Source organism: Musa acuminata, chromosome BXJ3-1 (genome assembly GCF_036884655.1).
Source record: "Musa acuminata AAA Group cultivar baxijiao chromosome BXJ3-1, Cavendish_Baxijiao_AAA, whole genome shotgun sequence".
Taxonomy (NCBI): Eukaryota; Viridiplantae; Streptophyta; class Magnoliopsida; order Zingiberales; family Musaceae; genus Musa; species Musa acuminata.
The window spans coordinates 21,328,314-21,348,887 of record NC_088349.1 but is presented as its reverse complement, the minus strand read 5'-3'; the positions used below and the strand labels follow the sequence as shown (position 1 = coordinate 21,348,887).

Sequence of the window (20,574 nt, the reverse complement as noted above, 5' to 3'; positions counted from 1 at the left end):
TATAGTGTCATCCAAATTAAAAACATAATATATTAATTCACTTATAATTCTTAATGTAAACAATAATTTGTAGCAAAAATTTAGTAGAATCCTTTCTGAATTAGGCTATACATAGCCTATAAATTCATTTAAGTTTTATCATTAATTTACTAATAATTCAACTTATAATCCATGACATAATTGTTATCGATCAACCAATTATACGGTTTAGTAAACTAATTTAGTTTTACTGTAAATATTGACTAAACCATCTTAGATCATAATAAATTTTATAGGAATACAAGAGACAAAACGAAACATACATCAATTTTTAACTTAAAATAGAACTAGTAGGAGATAAAATATCCTCCCATTTCAACTAATATAATATATTATGTTATGCTGAAACTAGGTTGAAACTTTATAAACTTATAATCCTCATATCTTAAGTGCAGAGAAGTGATATTCACCCAATTCCAAATCATAAAACTTTAAAAAAGTTTTTTAAAATATATCAAAAAGTACATGATGCAATTATATCCCTAAGGAAATTAATTCAGCTTGAATAGAACTCTTTTATAGAAAATAAGAGATTCTAAGCACTTAAGATTGCGACACCGATAACTTTATATACTAATCCCAAATTAAAGTCATATTGGGACCTTAGAACCATAAAAAATTCATACAAAATATATCCAAAAATTATATATTAATTTAAAGCCTATATTACTCAAAAGCATTCAAAATTATCAACCTATCATTTGTGAAATGAAACTTGGGTAAAGCTAGAGGGAAGAGTTTGTTTTTCTTACCTTAATCTTTCTTTAGAGTTGGGGTCTTTTTAGTTTCAAAGAAGCTTAGAGATATGTTGATGCAGGAGGGATAGGTTTCATAAGTTATCAAGTGGATGAGGAAGCCAAGGCTAAACTAAAGAGGTGTTTGCTTTGAAGTTGCTTAAGGAGGTTGCCAAGTGGTCATGGGTTCAATAGCATTGAGCCTCATCTCAAGTTTTTTCTTTTCATAACATAATTCTAGTGTTAAAATAATCCAATTTGAGCATAATTTGGTTTGACAAGAATGACATAAATCTAAATTCATTGCTCAATCTCACTTATGATTCTTAATAATTTTAGTATAACATATTGTTTCATCTATACTTAAGTAACTTATTATTCTCTACTATGATATTCAAAATTTAAACTTTCTACTTTAAAGATGATAAAACTCATTCAAGTCTTAAGAATCACTTAAGATTTAATATAATATAAATATCTTTTTTAAACACCACGTATATGTTTATTATTATGCTAAAGGATCATACATTTAGACTTATTAAGCTAAAGGATCATACATTTTCATTGCAAAATGTACTAATAATTATGTATGCTTCCATTAGTATTTGGAGGAATTTTGTGCATAACATGTTTGAAATCATGTAATTCAACTTTAAAATCGATAACATGAGCATATGTCATATATCATATTTCTTAAGCATAAATATTATTAAAAAAATCTTTAAATGATGATAATATATGTATATTATTTATACTTTCATTGATATGATAGGTGCATTACTATGTGTGAGAACTTGCACTACATCATTAGATGACACTTACATTGATAACTCAACCATGAATGACTTATCTACTAACCTGAAAAATCTAGGTAGTGGTGCCCTCTCCGAGTTGAATTGGTGTTGCCTAGGGAAACTTGATGTCCACTTCTCTAAAGTTAAGTCCTTAATCCAAGATCCTGAAACCAAAGTTATGTCTTCTCTATAACTTTTGATAAGAAAGATTATTTGACCTGCCTTAGGAATGAATTTCAAATCTTTCTAAATTTAATTAATTTAAAATGATGTGTTCAAGCCAAAACTAAATGACTCAATGATGGTGCTAAAAAAAACCTTCAATTATTACCATACTATGATCACCAAGAGAATGAGACATAACTTAATTAGAGAGATTGTGATAGAAAACATTCAAAGTTCTCCTCCTCAACTCATTGTCTCCACCTTTGTTGATCATTTCAAATGTTTATGGACTAAAAATTTCACTTATAATTTGAATGAGATTTGGTGGGATAATATTTCTCATATTAGCTTTAGGAAGGATCTTAATGTGTGTGTAGACCTTTCATCTGAAGATGAGATATGAGGATCTATTTGGTGGGACAATATGTCTTATATTAGTGTGACCTTTTATCTAAAAATGAGATCTAGGAAATTGTTAGGTCTTTAGGTATTGGTAAGAGTTCTGGACCTAATGGATATACTATTGTGTTTTAAAAGTCATACTGGAATATTATTCGTAATCATACGTTTAGTTCTTTCATGAAAATACATTTAACCAAAACTCACCTTATTTTTTTTCCTTGAATGTGATATCCTCCGTACAATATAAATTACAAAATGTTAACTAAATTATTAGCTAATAGAATTAAAGCATCTTTTATGCCAACAACAATCTACTTTCATTTCAGGACGTAACATTTATGATAATATTATAATTTGTTGAGAAATTATACATTAGTTATTAAAACCCATGGCAAAATACTTATGTGTTAATTAAACTTGACATATGATATATTATCTTAGAATTTCATTGATAATATTCTTAATCTCGCTATTTCCCTTGTAAGATGAATAACTAGATTAAATCATGTATTTCTACCCTTTCTTTTATTCCCTTATATATTATTGCAGTATAATGTTTATCATATATGCTCAACAATGTCACTACTATGGAAAGTCTAAATCCTCTTAAATTTAGAAACCAATAGCATATGTCTCATTTGTGTATGCGGATCACTATATCTTTCTAGCTAACAAAAGATTGTGCTACTGTTGCTAAAATCCTCAATCTATTTGAAAATCTCATGAATCAGAAGATAAATGTGAGAAAATATAAAATCTTTTTCCCTTGTGCCACCTCTAGAGATAAAAGGTTTTTGATCTCTACAACGTTTTAAATATTAAAGAGGGTCATTTAGATATCTTGGTGCTTTAGTTGCTCTACATATGATGCCTGCTGGTGCTAATGATGAATTCAAAGAACAGCTTAGCAATAGAATAAACAGATAGACTGATTTTTTTTTTTTTCTAAAGCTAGGAAGTTACACTAATAAACTCAACTTTGTTAGCTTCCACTGTTCATGCCTTCAATATGATGTGGGTGTTAAAAATGTTAGCAAAAATGCATTGAGAAACCAATTAGAATTGTTCTCTAGACGTGGGTATTAAATTGCATAATTATTGAACCTAAGCAGGATGTGGTCTCAGTATTAGTGATTATAAATGCTATGGCTTATGCTTTGCAAGCTAAACATAAGCCTGTTTTACTAATGCTACAGGTATTCGGTAAGGTTTCTCTATGGACTCAAAATTGATCTGAAAACTACAGTCGATTTTTTGGAAGCATTTTCATGAAAGTATTGTATTATTTTAATATATGTTTGTGGTATGTTATTAGGACTGGGAATCATACAAAAGGTTTTTTGTTAGTGATGATTGTCAATACATTTTTGATACTAGTATCGACTTGAAGCCGGCTTACTTTCACATTCAGTATTATTATATCGATGTTTGTTTGTCAGAATTTATTTGTAATTGTTAGTTTGACAAGTTGCACGTAGTCCCACATGTATTTGTAATTGTCAGTATTATTTATATTGATATTTCTTTGTCAGGAGAATCAAGTTTAGTATATCCTATTTAAACTATAAATAAGGGTTTGGGTTTTGAAGTCAGATGTACGATAAGAAAACCTAATTGTTTACTTTAGGCTTTTCTTGTTTAGTAGTTTCAAAACAGCATAGGAACATCTTCCTAAGGCATTTGTAATAGTCCATCTTTTATAGTAGTGATTTGCTCCTCCTTCGTCCGTAGATGTATATCAATTGATCGAACTATGTAAATATGGTGTTTTTGTTGCTTTTATTATTTCTGCTTTATTGTCTTTTTTTGGGTTGTCAAATTATTCTTTAGTAAATTTCCTGGGACTAGCCTTAACAATAATGGACAATGTAATCGTGTTATCATACGTTTAAGCCCATTTCAGCTGCTTTTAATCTACAACATTGATTGACTTAGTTCCCTTAATGAATACATAAGGGCTACCATAACAAACATATAAACAAATAATGAGTGTTTAAAAGATCCACCATTGCTTATGGCCTATGATTTGGAAGGCTCATAATCAGTGTTTCGAAAGATTGCTGATATTACAAAGATCTATGACATGATGATAGATCATGGAATTCTAATTATTGTTTTTTATAAAGATTCACAAGAGGGTGCTGCTAGCTTCATTTTAAGATATATAGCGAGAGAGAGAGAGAGAGAGAGAGAGAGAGAGAGAGAGTGTGTGTGTGTGTGTGTGTGTTTGTGGAATCGCAGGATGCAAATGCAATGACGAACGAAGCAGTTGCGGCGATCGAAGGACTTATCCTTGGAAAAGCAGCAGGAATAACGAGCTTGTAATAGAGGTGGATGATGTAGATCTAGCTAGTAGAGCCTTGAATAAAGAAGACTTATCCTCCATGACGTAGTCTAAACTGTAATATTTCCCATGCAAAATTTTTTTGTACGTCTCGACTATGAGGGCAAGTTATGTTTGTTGAGTTGAGGAGGATTTTGTGGTCTGATGAGCAGAGCAATACATAGTTTTTTTACATTCTAAGTTAACATAATCATCATTCATTAGGATCTTGATTATTCTTAGTAGGGGTGTTTAAATCCAACCAAATTGAAATTAAGTTGGTTTATCGATAACTCCATCTTAAAGACTATAAATGGAGGAGTGCTTTTTTTTGTTAGATTAATCGATTCGGACCCAATCGAAATAATTTTAACTTAAAAAATACGAGCCGATCGAATTTACAACATTAACCTTAACCGGTTCAAAATGTTTAATTAAATGGAATGTTGACCCAATTTCAATGTCATATTTTCATAAATAACAAGAGCCGATTTCATAAATTTATTATGTTCTATTTCGGTTTAGTTAAATCGAATTGATTCACCAAATCAAACTAATTTCAGATTAATCAATTTTGAATCGATTCAATTAGATACATCGATAAAACATGAATACCACTAATCCTCGAATACTCGAAAAGATACTTTACAATCCCTCTCTCAGAAGAGTAGCCATAAATCTGGATTTTATTGAAGAAAATAAAATAAAAAAAGGAATTTTGTGAAAGTTTAAGATATAAACTATTACACCGTATTTTTGTATAGAGGGCTGTCACCATGCATTTCTTTAAAACCTCTAATATTAATATAAATAATAAAACCTTTCTTACGTAGATTCATTTAAAACATTCAACCACTGCTAACTAACTCTGGATTACTAAATTAAGTTAAAATATATTATCTTTCATATAAGAAGGTGTATTAATAATGTCTACTCCTGTGGGCATCCAACAAAGATATGTTAAATATTCATGTCAGACGAAGAATACCTATGAAAATTATTTTCATTTTGTATATATATTTATACATAATTTTGCCCTTTAATATTCCAAAAATGATCACCAAATAGGCTTAAACTGATTTGAGGTGAAAGTGGAGTTTGGATACGTATTTACGTCTGATGTAGCTACTACGTATACCATTTATCTTTCTCTACTTTGAAACTTGTTGTCCAGAAAAAGATACCGTTGAGTCCCAACCATGACTTCAAATTTATTATCAGCTGATATTTCTTTTCATTTAAAATCTTATTTTTAATTTATTTCTTTTCAGATAACTGTCTTTTGTAGAGAGAGAGGTTGCCATCGGCAAAGAAACTCTTTCTTCCTATTTCATCTTATCCTTACTCAGAATTCCTATATATATATATATATATACATCTTCTGCGTCCTCAAAACTTCTCGTGATTGTAGAAGAAGAAAGAAGAGATTTAGATCCATGGCGGGCGGTGCAGTTGCAGTAGCAGGTGTAGTCAAGGACTTCGCGGGAAAGATGACCCTGTTCGTCTTCTTTACGTGCCTTGTGGCCTCCTCCGGTGGTCTTATCTTCGGATACGATATCGGAATCTCTGGTAATCTTTGCTTCATATGATATTTGACCTTTCATCGATCATGATCAAGATTATGTTCTTCACTGTTCTGCGTTTCTGTTTCTTTATGGAACAGGTGGGGTGACGGCCATGGATTCTTTCTTAGAGAAGTTCTTCCCTGGCCGTTTATACGAAGCAGAAGCAGGAGACGGTCACCAACCAGTAGTGCAAGTTCGATAGCCAGACGCTGACGTTGTTCACGTCGTCGCTCTACTTGGCTGCGCTGATTGCGTCCTTCTTCGCCTCTTCGGTGACGAGGGCGTTCGGGAGGAGGAACTCCATGTTAGGCGGCGGAGCAACCTTCATCGCCGGTGCGGTCATTAGTGGTTCTGCCATGAACATCGCCATGCTTATCATCGGCCGCATCCTTCTTGGTATTGGCGTCGGATTCGCCAACCAGGTAATGACTCATCAATCATATATCCTATGTTTGTATGATGCACGCATGAGTCGATCATCGAACGGAAACCCGTGTAGCCCTTTTGATGGAACAGTCGGTGCCGTTGTATCTTTCCGAGATGGCTCCGGCGAGGCTCCGTGGCATGCTCAACATTGGTTTTCAACTTATGATCACCATCGGCATCCTCATAGCCAACATTATAAACTACGGCACCTCCAAGATCAGCGGCGGGTGGGGGTGGCGCGTCGGGCCGGGCCTCGCCGCCGTGCCAGCCATCATCATCAACCCTCGGGGCTCTTATTCTCCCCGACACCGCCAACTCTCTCGTCGATCGCGGCCAGACCGAGAAGCCTAAGACCATGCTACGCAGGATCCGCGGGTCCAGCGACGTCGAGGAGTACGACGATCTGGTGGCTGCCAGCGACGCGTCGAAGGTCGTCAAGCATCCATGGTCCACCTTGTCGAACAAGAAGTACAGGCCTCAGCTCGTCATGTTCTTCCTCATACCCATGTTCCAGCAGCTCACCGGGATCAACATGGTCATGTTCTACGCGCCCGTGCTCTTCAAGACCATCGGGTTCGGTGACGACGCCTCCCTCATGGCCGCCGTCATAACCGGCATGGTGAACGCCTTTGCCACAGTTGTTTCGATCCTCACCGTCGACCGGATCGGCCGACGCGTTCTCTTTCTTGAGGGAGGCGTGCAGATGATCATCGCTCAGGTAATGCAGCACTAACCCTATCCACATGTCTGTTTAGTACATCTTTACTTATACGCAGCATCGCCACCGTGATTTAGGTCGTCGTGGGGACACTGATCGGAATCAAGTTCGGGACGAGCGGACAAGGAGACGTATCCAAGCCCTACGCAATCTTCGTAGTGCTCTTCATCTGCGTCTTCGCCTCGGGACGAGCGAGATCTTCCACTTGGAGATAAATATAAATATAAATATAAATAAAAATAAATAAATAAATAAAATAAATAAATAAATAAATAAATAAATAAATAAATATATATATATATATATATATATATTGCCAAAGCTCTCCTAAAATTTATCTTTGTACTCATTAAAATCCTTATACTCAATTAATTTGTTGATAATTACGGGCTATGGTAGCTAAGTATATGTGTAATAACTATAATTACATTGATTATAGGGAAAAACTCTAAAGTAGCAGAACTGAGGTCTTGTTATCTCTGGTTCTTAAGCTGTGGGGATCCATTATGTAGATAAACAACATAGTTGCAGATATCTAATTTTCTTCTCGAGCTTTTCTTTAAATTAATTTGCTTTCATTATTATGGATCCAAACTTGACTCCGAGGAAATATTTTTCCCGGCACTGAAAGAACATGACTCTCTACTTCTATCACATACGGACTAATATGGTATGGTCATGTTGAAATCAATATTATATATATTTGTAAATTTATTAAATTTGGATGCAGAATTCATGTGGATCTAATTTAAGCTTTCGGGCATACGTGTGTCAAATTAGGAGAAGAAATTATCAATCTCGGGACTAATTATATATTATTCTATGTAGTTAGTTATTTTTAACATATTAATTTTTATATTTTTTAAAATATTATATTAGGATTTTTATATTTATAAAAATAAAAATATTTAATCTGTTAATGAAAATATCGTATATATTGTCACGTGCAAAAAATGATACTAAATTAGGATTAATAATGTAATTTTACCGTGCTGTTCTCACCCGAAAAAAAATCAGAAGTGAAATATTTTATTGAGAAATGAAGTGAGTTAATACTATTCAATTGTTTAATCTTTTCTTTTTTTACGATATTTTTATGTGACGAAAACGAAGAAATAAATTAAATGTTTTCCTTTCGTAAGTATAAAAACTTAATATATATATTTTTAAAATATAAAAATTAAAATATTAAAAATAATTAACTATCAAGGTAATATATAATTAGCCCTTAATCTCGAGATGAAATCTAATGGCTAACAGGTAATGCTTCTACAGATTCTTTATAAGATGGTGATAAATCTTGGATGGGTTGTCCTCTTCCTCCCCTTGACCCGGACACGCTTAGAATTGTAGGGGAAAAGAAGGCCCAAGAACGTCGTTTCCTTTCCCACTTCTAATTGATCCGGTGCGTATTCTTTCACGTGGGTAACAGCAGGCAGGAAGCAGCCTCTCCCCCATCGCATCGTGTCCTTCTCTGTCAGGTCGTAGATAGAGAGAGCATCATGATGCTGTTGAAGAGGCAGTAGAGCTGTGGCACAAAGGGTGAAGGAAATGACTTCGATCTTTCTGGGGTCTAAAGCAGACGTATTCTATCTCGAAGGCCAAACATGGTACACAGCAGCAATCCCCCCGGCCCCCCGCTGTCTCTCTCTCTCTCTCTCTCTCTCTCTCTCTCCTCATACTTGTTACATTAGATTATTACATTGTCATTCATGTTCATCATAGGTTCTGATCCTCTCCTGCCACTTTTTATGATTACTCGAACGAGTTATCCGTTCGAAAATGGGGTTTTTTAGGCTAATAAACTTATTTCTATGGGATTTGGGATATTGACTCATTTAGGTATCTGAAACTTTTTGGTTATGTTCCCCGGGTACCTGTTAGCAGATGAATGCGCTCATGATTATTTTTCCTTCGCTGATATTTCTGCTTATTTTCTTCTTCTTTTTCTTTTCTTTTGTGATATCTTGAGGAGGATTAGATGCAAATTTGGGCCCTTGATTTGTAGTAATGAAAAATTTTGCATCTTCCTGAGATTTAAATATTTGATTGGTGGCTTGGTTTCTGAGCATTTCTGCAAGCGAAAAGCGGTCAATTACGTGAATGAATGAGAAAGCCTCCATGTCCATGCTTATATTTTGGGCCTCGGCTTTGGAAGCATTATGTGGAAAGATAGCTAAGCTGGAAGAGGTAAAAGGACCTGAATAAATCTAGTGCTGTTACTCGTGTCCTGGAAATCTTGAAGCATTGGCTAGATAATTTTTCTCGGTGAATAATGATCATTGAAATGCCAATTTAATTCGAATACGACCACCGAACTTCCCTTGGCCCTCTCAGTTTCTGGTCATAGGCTGTCTTCTCCATCTTTTATGTTTGTGGTTTATGAGAGGTGCTATTCTTGAGAGAGATATATTAGAAAGGTTATGTACATTTTAGCTCCTTATCATCCTTGTACCTGGTTGTGAACCTAATAAAGGAACCTCATAAATCTTGTATTGTCGTTATGTGTGATGGTCCCTATTTCTGTTTTCTTTCTTCTGTGGCAGTGCATCCTGTTCTGATCCTTGCTACCAAATTTTGAATACTTTCGGGTCAAATACTGATTTTGACAAGCTATTGAACCAGTATGCTATAGAAATATTGAATGGTGTATCGACCTAAGCCGCTGTGAATCACTACAAAAATAATAAAAAAGGGATAAAACTAGAAATTAGGGATCCTGCTATTATTTCTCTTTTGTTTTTTCTTGCCTAGACTAACTCTCTCATGATGGCCATTACTTGTCAAATGAACCAGTTAATAACTTTTAAACCTGTGCATGAAAGATATTGATTAACATTTAGAAAATCTTTCTACTGTATAGTTTCCATAAAACATCCAGATAATCTTGATTTATCAATAATTACACCTCGATATTGGTTTCTTAGCAAGATACAGTTCAGACCAGTGATTTCAATAGGCGCTCGGGCGCTCGCCTAGGCGCTCGGGCAAGGCGAGGCGAGGCCCGAGCGCCTCGCTTCAACGAGGCGCTGCCTAGGCGCTCGCTCGAGCCCAGGCGCCGGGCGCTTCGGGCGAGCGCCCGGGTTAAACCAGGCGACCGAACCAGTGTTTTACGTTTGGTTCGGTCTCCGGTGCTTTAGTTGGTTCAATCGAACCAACTAAATCACCGATAGGCTCCCTCTCACGATTTCTCCGACTTCCCCAACCCTAACACTCGCGATTTTGCTGTCGAGATTTCTTCTCCGTTGTTGTTGCTCTCTGCTGCCACTGCCACTGTCGCTACTCGCCACTGCCACAATCGTTGCTCATCGTTGTTGTCGCCGCTTGCCGCTCGCAGCTCCCGCTCCCACTTCCACACCCGTTGTCGCTCGTAGCTCCCGCTCACGCTATCGCTTGCTGCTCCCGCTCCCGCTGTCGTTGCCTTAGCAACATCGGTCTTCTCACACTCTTCTTACTATACTGTTAACAGTATATTAACAGTTAACTGTATACTAATAATAGTATTTTTATTTATTAGATTAATAATATATTATTTTGATTTTAATACTATTAATTTTTATTTATTTAAAATTATTGTTAGGTTTCAAAATAAATGGCAAGTGTACAAAGCAACTCAATAGATTTGATGTAAAATTTTATTATTTTAATTTTTGAGACTTTTTATTAATATGACATTGTGATTTTATATTCTATTTTCTTAATTTAATAGCATATTTTTTATTTAAATAATTATATTAATTATATTATATATTTTTATATTTTAGCGCCTCGTTTCACTCGGGCGAGCGCCTGGGCGAGCGCCTAGCGCCTCGGGCGTTTTTGGACCTTGGCGCCTTTTGGCGCCTAGCGCTTTTTAAATCACTGGTTTAGACAAGCCTATGGGTAAAACTCTCTCCATTCTGGGTCCTAGAATTGTCTATTTTCATGAGTAAATTAACACTTAAATGTTTCTGATGTATGAAACCCATAATGCTTTACTAAGTTTCAAATCTCCATAATAATTACTGGTGAATCCGGACTTCAAATCCTAGACCACATTGCCAGCAAATAAATGTCTAGTACCAGTAGCTGTAGTATGCTCTTGTTAATAATTTTAATCACAAATCTTTGCTTCTAGAGTAGATGGTTAATACTTTTTATTTCGGTTATCAGAGCTGAGTATTTTTCCCTATCCAACAGGATATGTAAGAGTGAACTGACAAGTGATGTCATAATTGAGGTAGAAGATATGTCCTTTCAGCTCCACAAGGTATGTCTTTTTTCTCTCAATCCTATGTCACGACGTATGCCTTTCTAAATCTTTCTTTCATTCATGGACTAGAAGTTGAAATGAATAGAAAGGAGCCTTTCATGATCCTGCACAAGACCGAACAAAAGCTTAGCATTTAAAAGAGTTATACCTTTAGGTTAACTAAGCTGCTTAGAGTGCTCACTATAATTGTGGGCAAGATTTGACATATTGGGTACTGGACTTGTGTTGGTCCATGGTTGGATTGTCATGTGCAGGTTGGATGAACATGTGGTACACTGGCACAGACCTAGTTTGATCATCTGAAATGCAAAAAAAAAAAAAAAAAAAAAAAAAAAAATCATGGTTTTCCTCCTAAGAATGTTCAAATTCATGTAATTTAATTAGTCCAAGACTATAAAACAATGTATGTTGTACTGAAACATGCAATGGAAAACAAATAATGATAGAGTTTAGAGAATATATTATAACACACAAACAAGTGAACAGTCATTTAAGCAATTTTGCATAACAAATGACTGTATAAGATAAGAAAATTATATACTTGTTTCTATCACCAAAACTAATTACGTGATTCAATGGTGGGTTAGTTGGAATTATTGTTGTGATGATACTGTAGATCAATACAACACATCTGCAGGGCCCTAGTATAAAACTACTTCCATGATTTTTTATACTCCTAAACAGTATTGCCATTAATGCATTAATATGGTAGTAGTCCTCTGATCATCATGAACCATCCATGTGGTAGGAACCTTCACATGCAAGTAGGATTGTGACAAATACTCCTCCATAAGATATAATGTGCTTGAGCTATGACTCTCATCACCATAATATTATTGTGTATTATAAGATGCATTTGACTTTGAAAAGAATGACCAACTATTACCATATATGTGCTGGTCATGATATCCAAGATAATAGGAAGGTTAAGAATAGAAGGAACTATTGTTTCACTCAGTTTCAGTAGGTTCCTTCCCATATCTTTATATGAATCATGATAGACTTTCCCTTTCCCTCTTATAAACATGTGTGGATACCGATGCACCATAGTCCTTATCCTAGGTGACCATGCATCACCTATCTATACGTAAGCAAACATAAGATTTAGCCACTCTGACCACTATCATTAGTTGTAAATCATATTGTGTAATTATGATAGAGATGTAAATCGAATGGATCCACCTTGGTTCTGCTATTTTCTTATCATTGTCAGTGCAACATAGCCTTAGATGCATGTTGTAGTAGATGCATATTGGCTTTTCCGATCATTAGTGTAGGAGCCAATTGTGAATTTTTGTATCAATTAATGTGAATATTGACCAATTATGCGCTAAATGATATGATTTGTGATAGCACCCATATTGTTATCCCTCTAAATTTGGTGTTGACCTTGCGAATTGTAGCCAACACTCACCTAAATAAAAATTAATATCAATTAAAACTCAGTTTAGTCAATAGATTTGACTTGGATCAACAAAAGACAAATTATACGGGTTGGTTCTACAACCACAATCCATATGATACTGACATGACATCACGATATTATCAAAGAATGCACCCAATGAATATCTTGAAAATCTGGTTCTAGTCACAACATTCATATAAGTTTTGAATTTGAAATCATTAAATAAGCTAGTTCTACAATTAATATTCTCGAACGATACTTTTGTGCATTTTGCTAAATCAGGAGATCCTTCGGCTAAATGGTACTTTAGGTGAGTGATGCAATGTACTAACTACAAATGCAGTGTCAATGATGTTGGTTATCGGATAATAAAAGGGTGTGCTACCATGCCAAATTGGACCTTTGATATTATTAAGTCAACATTAGATTGTCATTGGTGCGACCCCGTTGGCTCATAAGGAATTATCCGCTTTAGGCATGTCCGTATGGTTTTATCCTTTTGAGACTCGTGAGCTCCAAAAAGCACCTCTGAGGGTAAGGGTGACCTGACGAGCTTATAAGCTCTTGATTCTTTTACTCCTCAACCAACGTGGGGCTAAATGTCCTTATCATTGATCTCCTATAGGGGAGTCAAGGGCTTATGACCCTCCTTCTAGCATCAATCGAATATGTCAACATTTGGTCGTCATTGATGCGACCCTATAGGCTTGCGAGGAATTATCTGCTTTGGGTGTACCCGCATAGTTTTACCTTTTTGGGACTCATGAGCACCCTTATCCTCAGATGTGCCTTTTGAGGCTCACGAGCCCCGAAAGGGCAAAACCATATAGGCACGCCTAAAGCGGACGATTCCTCGTGAGTCTACGGGGTCGCACCAATGACGACCAAATGTTGACTTATTGGATTAGTGCTAGAAGGAGGGCATGAGCTCTTAGCTCCTCTACGGGGGAGTACTGATAAGGATATTTAGTCTCACATTAGTTGCAGAGTAGAGGAACCAAGAGTTTATAAGTCCATCGGGTCATCCTTACCCTTAGAGGCACCTTTTGGGACTCATAACCCTCGAAAGGGCAAAACTATATGGGCACGCTTAAAGCGGACAATTCCTCGCGAGCCTACGGAGTCGCACTAATGACGACCAAATGTTGACTTATCAGATATCTATAACAGTTAAAGAACTAATTTGTGACAAATAAGGTTTGATCCACAAAAATCTAGGATGGATCTACAATAGATCCACAAAGATCCAGATTAGATCCTTTAAGATGTAAGCTATCAAAACAAATTTTGGCTAGATCCATTAAGATCTAAGCTACACCCAAATCAATGGATCTAGCCTAGATTCAAAGGGATCTAGCCTAATCCATATAGATCTGGCCTTGATTCATTTGGATATGGGCTGAATCAGAACATATCTAAACTAAATTTGCAAAATCCAAAGCTTGATCCTTGTTGATCAAGCCTCCATATGCAAGGATCAAGGTGAAATGGCAGCGGATCATGCTGCAATCCACAAGGATTAAGGCTACGTTCTTCTAGATCAAGCCCTAAAGTAGGTGAACCAAGCTGTCACTATGTAAAGATTAAGCTTCGGATTTGCCTAATTTACAGATCAAAGGAGACCCCAAGAGACCTCTTGTGAGTAAAAAAGGGGATAGGAGGCATCTTTTGTGTCAAAAAGGAGGACAACCCTGTCCCACCAGCGGACCACTTCGAGGCAGTGTGCAACCCAGTTCACCATCGGACTGATACATGCTGCTTGGTACTAGGGTCAATTTATTCAGCCTTACCCTTGAGAGGTAATTGTAAACTTTGAGAAGTACATCTAATTGCTTGTATATTAGTTTTGATGACCTTTTCAGTTTGGTTCTCTGATCACAGATAAGTGATCTATGAGTAATTCACCTACTACCATGGTTTCCATCTTCTCTCAAGGATTTTGAGTTTGAACTGCAATATTCAATGAGGTTTCACACTCCTGTGAGATATCCTTATATCACTGTCTCACAAATTGTTGCTTTCCAGATGATATCAACAACAAATTGAAATTTGAAAGATTAAAACAGCTTTGATTTATGCTGTGTTTCTCCTCGAACAGTTTTCTTTTCCTTCATGATAAAACTTGCTGTTAAGTTCACTCCTGTCAACAAGTACCATTGCTGTTTTCAGAATTAGCCAACTTTTTGAAGTTCCTATTTGATATACTGTCACCACTACTAAATTGTATTTACTGAATTATCTTGTTTTGAAATTTTAGAGGCAAATATTCAGCAGTGAAATGTCAACTTTTGTGGCACTTGTCAATATTTGCCTAGAGAACCCTGACTTGAAGTGATAAATCTGCAAGCACAGTTTTTCTCTGTATTTTCTTGTAAGTTTTCAATATTCGTTCATTACCCATCACTGAATCTAGTTTGAGGTGAATGTTATGCTATGACAGCATTGTTTGTCAACTCCACATACATGCTACTCAACAAGAAGCTTGGCATATCGATCCTCACAATTTGAGTTCAGCATAACTTATCAATGATTATTTTATTTTATGAATCTTCTAGATATAAAGATTTTTAATGACAGCTGCTATTGTGACCACACAATGTAAGTGGGAGGGAGAGAGAAAAAATAAAGGCAGAGTAGAGAAAAGGCAAGAAAGGGAGAAAGAACTGGAAGGGGGAGGGAAAGAGGATAGGGAGTTGAAGGCCCTTATTTGGCTGTCTTGAATGAGGCTTCAACTGTGATTATGATGGACACCTTCACGGTTGTTGTGTGATCATTCATTTGGCCGTAAAGGATTACTGATCATCTAGCAATGCAACTTTGAGTTATTATTGAAGTATTTGAGGTGAGATATGGTATGTCCACAAGGTTCTTAGGTGTTTTATTTATTTGTACCATTGCTACATGAAAAAACCTTTGCTCTCTAAACAAGATGTATTCTTGGTCAAAAAACTGCGATTATGATGGACAGTAAGAAGTGACAGGTAGAAAGAAACAAATAGTTCGAAGTGAAGAAATGTTAGAGAGATGAGGGAGAGACAAAGAGAGGCAGTGAAGATGATATGAGCTGGAGAGGCTGAGGTGGCTTGAGGGTAGTTTTGCAAAGACATTTATTTTGCTTAATTTTTGCACTGAACTTTCACTAACACCTCAAATTTGAAATCAACAAGTCTGATGTTTATCATATTGTTTTTCAGTTCCCATTGATTACTAGGAGTGGGATACTGCAAAAAATGATTAGTGAATTCCACAACAATGATGGAAAGGATTGCATTCTTGAGCTTCATGACATCCCTGGCGGTGCCAAGGCTTTTGAGCTGGTTGCAAAGTTCTGTTATGATGTGAAGATAGAGCTGAATGCTCTGAATGTGGTTGCTATCCGTTGTGCTTCTGAGTACCTCCAGATGACCGAAGATCATGGAGAAGGAAATCTTATCATGCAAACTGAAAATTTTCTCGAAGAAGTTCTGGGAGACTGGAATGACTCGATGAAGGCTCTTCAAACATGCAAGGACATTCTTCCTTATGCAGAAGAGCTCCATATTGTTACAAGATGTATCAATTCACTGGCAGCCAAAGCATCTGTTGATCCAACCCTGTTTGGTTGGCCCATGATTGGACAAGCCAACACAAAGAACCTTGGAGGCACCATTCTGTGGAATGGAATTGGTCCAGGTGGAAAGTCTAGATCCCCAGGTGCTGATTGGTGGTATAAAGATGTTGCTTTCCTTGACCTGCCGACCTATAGAAGGCTAATACTGGCTATGAAGTCAAAAGGCATGAAGCCAGACAACATTGCTGGATCTCTGATGCACTATGCAAAGATGAGTCTGCCAGGGTTGAGTAGGCAGTCAGGCTTCCAAGACAGTGCTGATTGCTTTACCTGTACCAACTCCACTGCAATCCAATCAGAAAGTGATCAGAGGGTTCTACTTGAAGAGATAGTAGAACTTCTGCCCATGGAAAGGGGTGTCGCTTCATCAAAGTTTCTGCTCGGTTTGCTCCAAATGGCCATGATCATACATGCCAGTCCTTCCTGCAGGGAAAATTTAGAAAGGAGGGTGGCAGAGCAACTAGAGGATGCTGAACTGGAGGATATCCTAATACCAAATTTGGGCTACTCAATTGAAACTCTATATGACATAGACTGCATGCAACGAATCCTTGATCGCTTTGTTTCTTTTAATCAACCAGAAGATATAACATCACCTGGCATTGTGGATGAGGGGGAGTCGATGGCTAACGCTGTTACACTGACACCAGTGACCATGGTAGCAAAACTCATGGATGGGTACCTTGCAGAAGTAGCTTCTGATGTTAACTTGAAGCTCCCTAAGTTCCAGTCTTTGGCAGCACTCATCCCTGACTATGCCAGACAATCAACTGATGGAATCTATCATGCTATTGATATATATTTGAAGGTAATATTTAATTTTACATTATTTTGCAGTACTCTCTACCAGTTGCGCTTGCTGAAGATTCAGTTTTGCATCGACATGCACATCTGCACAAAAAAGCTAGTTAAATTTTTGGTTTGTAGCTTATGTAGATTATTCACCTGTGGTTGTTGTGTCTTTGAAAAAATTAATCATGGACTCTGTGGCAGAATTTTACCCGTCACATTTGATTTCAAGTTCTTGTCCTTTGAATGATCCTTTCATCAAACAAGAGGTTACCTTCCATAACTCCTACTATGTGGCATATGATAAGTGTATATTTTTTATGTTTTGTTGGAAATGTCTTAGGCAGTAACTTTTCCTAGGAACCTCAGATTATCTATCTGAAACTGTTTGAAAGCAAAATAAACTGCATCTGCATATGGATAGCTAGGGTGATCATAGAAATTATTTGTACATAAAAATATAACTGATTGTGCTAGGAAAACATGTATAGATGGTAGAAATTGGTCATCTTGGATTTCTCTAACAATCAGACTATCCTAACATCTAATCTAATATGATCTAATCTTGCTACGGCTTGCAACTCTGGTCTCTCTCAATCCCGTCTAGTAACAATTTGTTCTAGATATATTAAAGTCATTGCAATTTATATCAAATCTGCTATCTCTCCAAAGTAAAGGAGAAATAAAAAAGGAAAACTATGCAAATATAATATCCTCTCCCAGTCACTAGAGGAATAAACAACAGGTTAAGCTGATGCTAATATGTTCTATCAGTATTCTTTTCATAAAAAGAAAAACAATCAGATTTTGATTATCAACTTGTAGCCTCCATGTTTATGGTTTAATGCTCGTCATGTAAGTTTACTGTAAGTGCTTGATATCCTGATCGTTAGATCAGTACAATTTTGATTTTTCCCTGTTACAAATATAGTTGATTACCTATCACCCGTTGAACTTCCAATATTTCTCATTATTGCTAATATTACATTTGATTTGTTTCATGTTCATAATCTTACACTTGGTCCATTTCAGTCTCACCCATGGCTCACAGACTCCGACCGGGAGCAGCTTTGTCGGCTTATGAACTGCCAGAAGCTCTCACTGGAGGCTTGCACACACGCTGCACAGAACGAGAGGCTACCACTTCGAGTAATCGTTCAGGTGCTCTTCTTCGAGCAACTTCGTCTGAGAACCACCATCACCGGCTGGTTTTTTTCCTCTGACAATGTGGAAAACTCTCATGCTCGCATGCTACCTAAGAGCAGTAGTGGGCTTAACCAAGCGGAGATCGCTCAAGAAGATGTACAGAGTCTGAGCTTCGAAGAGATGAGATCCAGGGTTTCTGATCTCGAGAAGGAATGCTCAAGCATAAGAGAAGAGATTCAGAAGCTAGAGAGGTCAAAGAGTGCATGGAGCATCTTCTCCAGAAAGCTTGGATTTGGGATGAGAACAAAACGGTTCTTTAGCTCAAAACAGGCATCTACTGACAGATAGATAGATAGATAGATAGATAGATAGATAGATACACAGATATCTTAGATAGATTGCCGGTGCAGAAATGCTTCACTGTTCGAATTTTTTTTTTTCACTTAAATTGTACACTTTTTTTTTTCAATTCTTCGATGGTTAAATTGTTAATAACCAAAACCACATATTCTATATAATCATGAATAGGAAACGATTGTTACCGCTACAATTGACATTTATGAACTTCTAAGTATGAAGCTGATATTCTTAAATGTCAAGGCCATGATTATATTGTTCTTGCGAAAAAACATTACGTGAATGTTGGTTGGGACCACCATGAATCAACTAATTTCTCTTGGTATTTTAAGTTCTGTATTTATGAAAGAGTAAAAAGAGACTTTTGATGGTGCTTTACTCACGTAATATCTCATCGTTTGGTTTTAGATTTAAGAAGGGGAAGAATTTGCAGCGTCAATCAAATAGGGATGTGTAGACACCTCAGTGGATACCTCGGACTCCGAATGCCCTTTCCTTTCCTTTCCTTAGCATTGGCATCCCTGGCATCCCCATATCGACATTACCACCTTGGCTGTGCAGAAATCATCTAAGGTCCTAACATGCTTTTCGAGAAGTATGGGGTCGCACACGCCATGGCTGCTCGATAGAGTCGAACCTGAGCCCTTCCGCCAACCTAGCCCACCCTCTAAAGAGGTTGACAAAGTCTCAACTAGAATTCCTTAGGAGATATCTTTGATGTGAAGAATTCTTCTACTTACTTATCTTAGACCTCCTGCTCTTGCCTATATATATACAGGATCTCTAAGAACGGAACGATGTATGAAATATAGGACACAAAATGTGATTACACAGTAGGTATGCAACAATGAGAGATTACGATTTCTCTCTCATCACTCCTATCTCTAATTCATTAATCTAAGTGGTCCTATGAAAAAATAGGAAGAGAGGAGAAGAAGAGTCTAGTTCTCCTTGCAAATCGACAATGATTCTTCGAATATGAAGATGATGCCCTTGCAGATTTGATAACGTTCTTTCCAGATGATATCGAAAGGTACACATCATAAATATGATCTATTGTTATTTTTTAATTTACGATACTTGAATGATCTATGTATATTCTCAATCTATCTTCCTACCTGGTTTGTCGTGTCACCTATTTGCAGGCGATGTGAGATTCTTTGTATAGTGGTCTTTCGTGATCGCAAGGCAACGACAGTGGCTGTGCAGCACCGTTGCCGATAGTAGCCGCATCGATTACAGCAGCAGCATTGCATGCAATCGCTATAGCAAACATGTTTCAACAAGCGGCTACACCGGGCAGCATACGCACCACAGCAACAACAGCGGATGTGGGTGGTACTCCGACAGCCGCTGTTCGATCCTTCGGCCTGATGCCCGAACTCATGGCACGAAGTCCTTTTGACACGTCGACCATTCCTCCAGCCCGATGTCCAATCTTCTGAAATGTTCTACTCTGGTCCAACGTCTGATTCTTCTTACTTTTAATCGAATTATCTTTCCTTGATCGAGGTTAGTTCTGTGTCACTCAAATACATATTAGATTATAACTTCATCAATTAATTTCATCATCAAAATCTAAAATTGAACAATCTCCCCTGTTTGATGATAACAACTAATTGACGATGGAGTTTAAATCAAACTCTTCCTATCAATATATCATATTAAAAGAAAACAAACTTTCATTCAAAAAGAACGATAACCTTTGAAACCAAGACTTTCACATCAATGCATGTACTTGAGTATTGCATGCATAATTTCAACTCATCATAATTTCAAAACATATCAAGATACATCATACCATGCATGATTCAAATCATCATCATTTCTCCCCTTTTCTCATCAATAA

The 20,574-nt window shown here is 36.6% G+C and overlaps 1 protein-coding gene and 1 pseudogene across 2 annotated transcripts; both read left to right on the top strand.

Annotated features, from left to right (window-relative positions):
- Positions 1 to 5,893: 5,893 nt before the first annotated feature.
- Positions 5,894 to 7,381, top strand: LOC103974689 (sugar transport protein MST6-like; annotated as a pseudogene).
- A 1,144-nt stretch (positions 7,382 to 8,525) lies between these two features.
- LOC135629293 (BTB/POZ domain-containing protein At5g03250-like) lies at positions 8,526 to 18,915 on the top strand. Of its 2 annotated transcripts, XM_065136473.1 has the most exons (5): positions 8,709 to 8,776; positions 11,346 to 11,415; positions 15,081 to 15,194; positions 16,018 to 17,241; positions 18,255 to 18,915. In XM_065136473.1, exons 4-5 carry the CDS (start codon positions 16,054 to 16,056, stop codon positions 18,714 to 18,716), a joined length of 1,650 nt encoding a protein of 549 aa, XP_064992545.1. In that variant the 5' UTR covers positions 8,709 to 8,776; positions 11,346 to 11,415; positions 15,081 to 15,194; positions 16,018 to 16,053; the 3' UTR covers positions 18,717 to 18,915. The 2 variants fall into 2 exon arrangements, with proteins under 2 accessions (XP_064992544.1, XP_064992545.1); XM_065136472.1 differs by lacking the exon at positions 15,081 to 15,194 and having other exon boundaries at positions 8,526 to 8,776.
- The last annotated feature ends 1,659 nt before the right edge of the window (positions 18,916 to 20,574 follow it).

Bases quoted from the DNA above. Each gene is read 5' to 3' on its own strand.
- LOC135629293 (XM_065136472.1), top strand. From the start codon at position 8,718: ATGACTTCGATCTTTCTGGGGTCTAAAGCAGACGTATTCTATCTCGAA. The intron at 11,416-16,017 runs GTATGTCTTTTT...ATTGTTTTTCAG, and splicing joins TGTCCTTTCAGCTCCACAAG to TTCCCATTGATTACTAGGAG. The intron at 17,242-18,254 runs GTAATATTTAAT...GGTCCATTTCAG, and splicing joins CTATTGATATATATTTGAAG to TCTCACCCATGGCTCACAGA.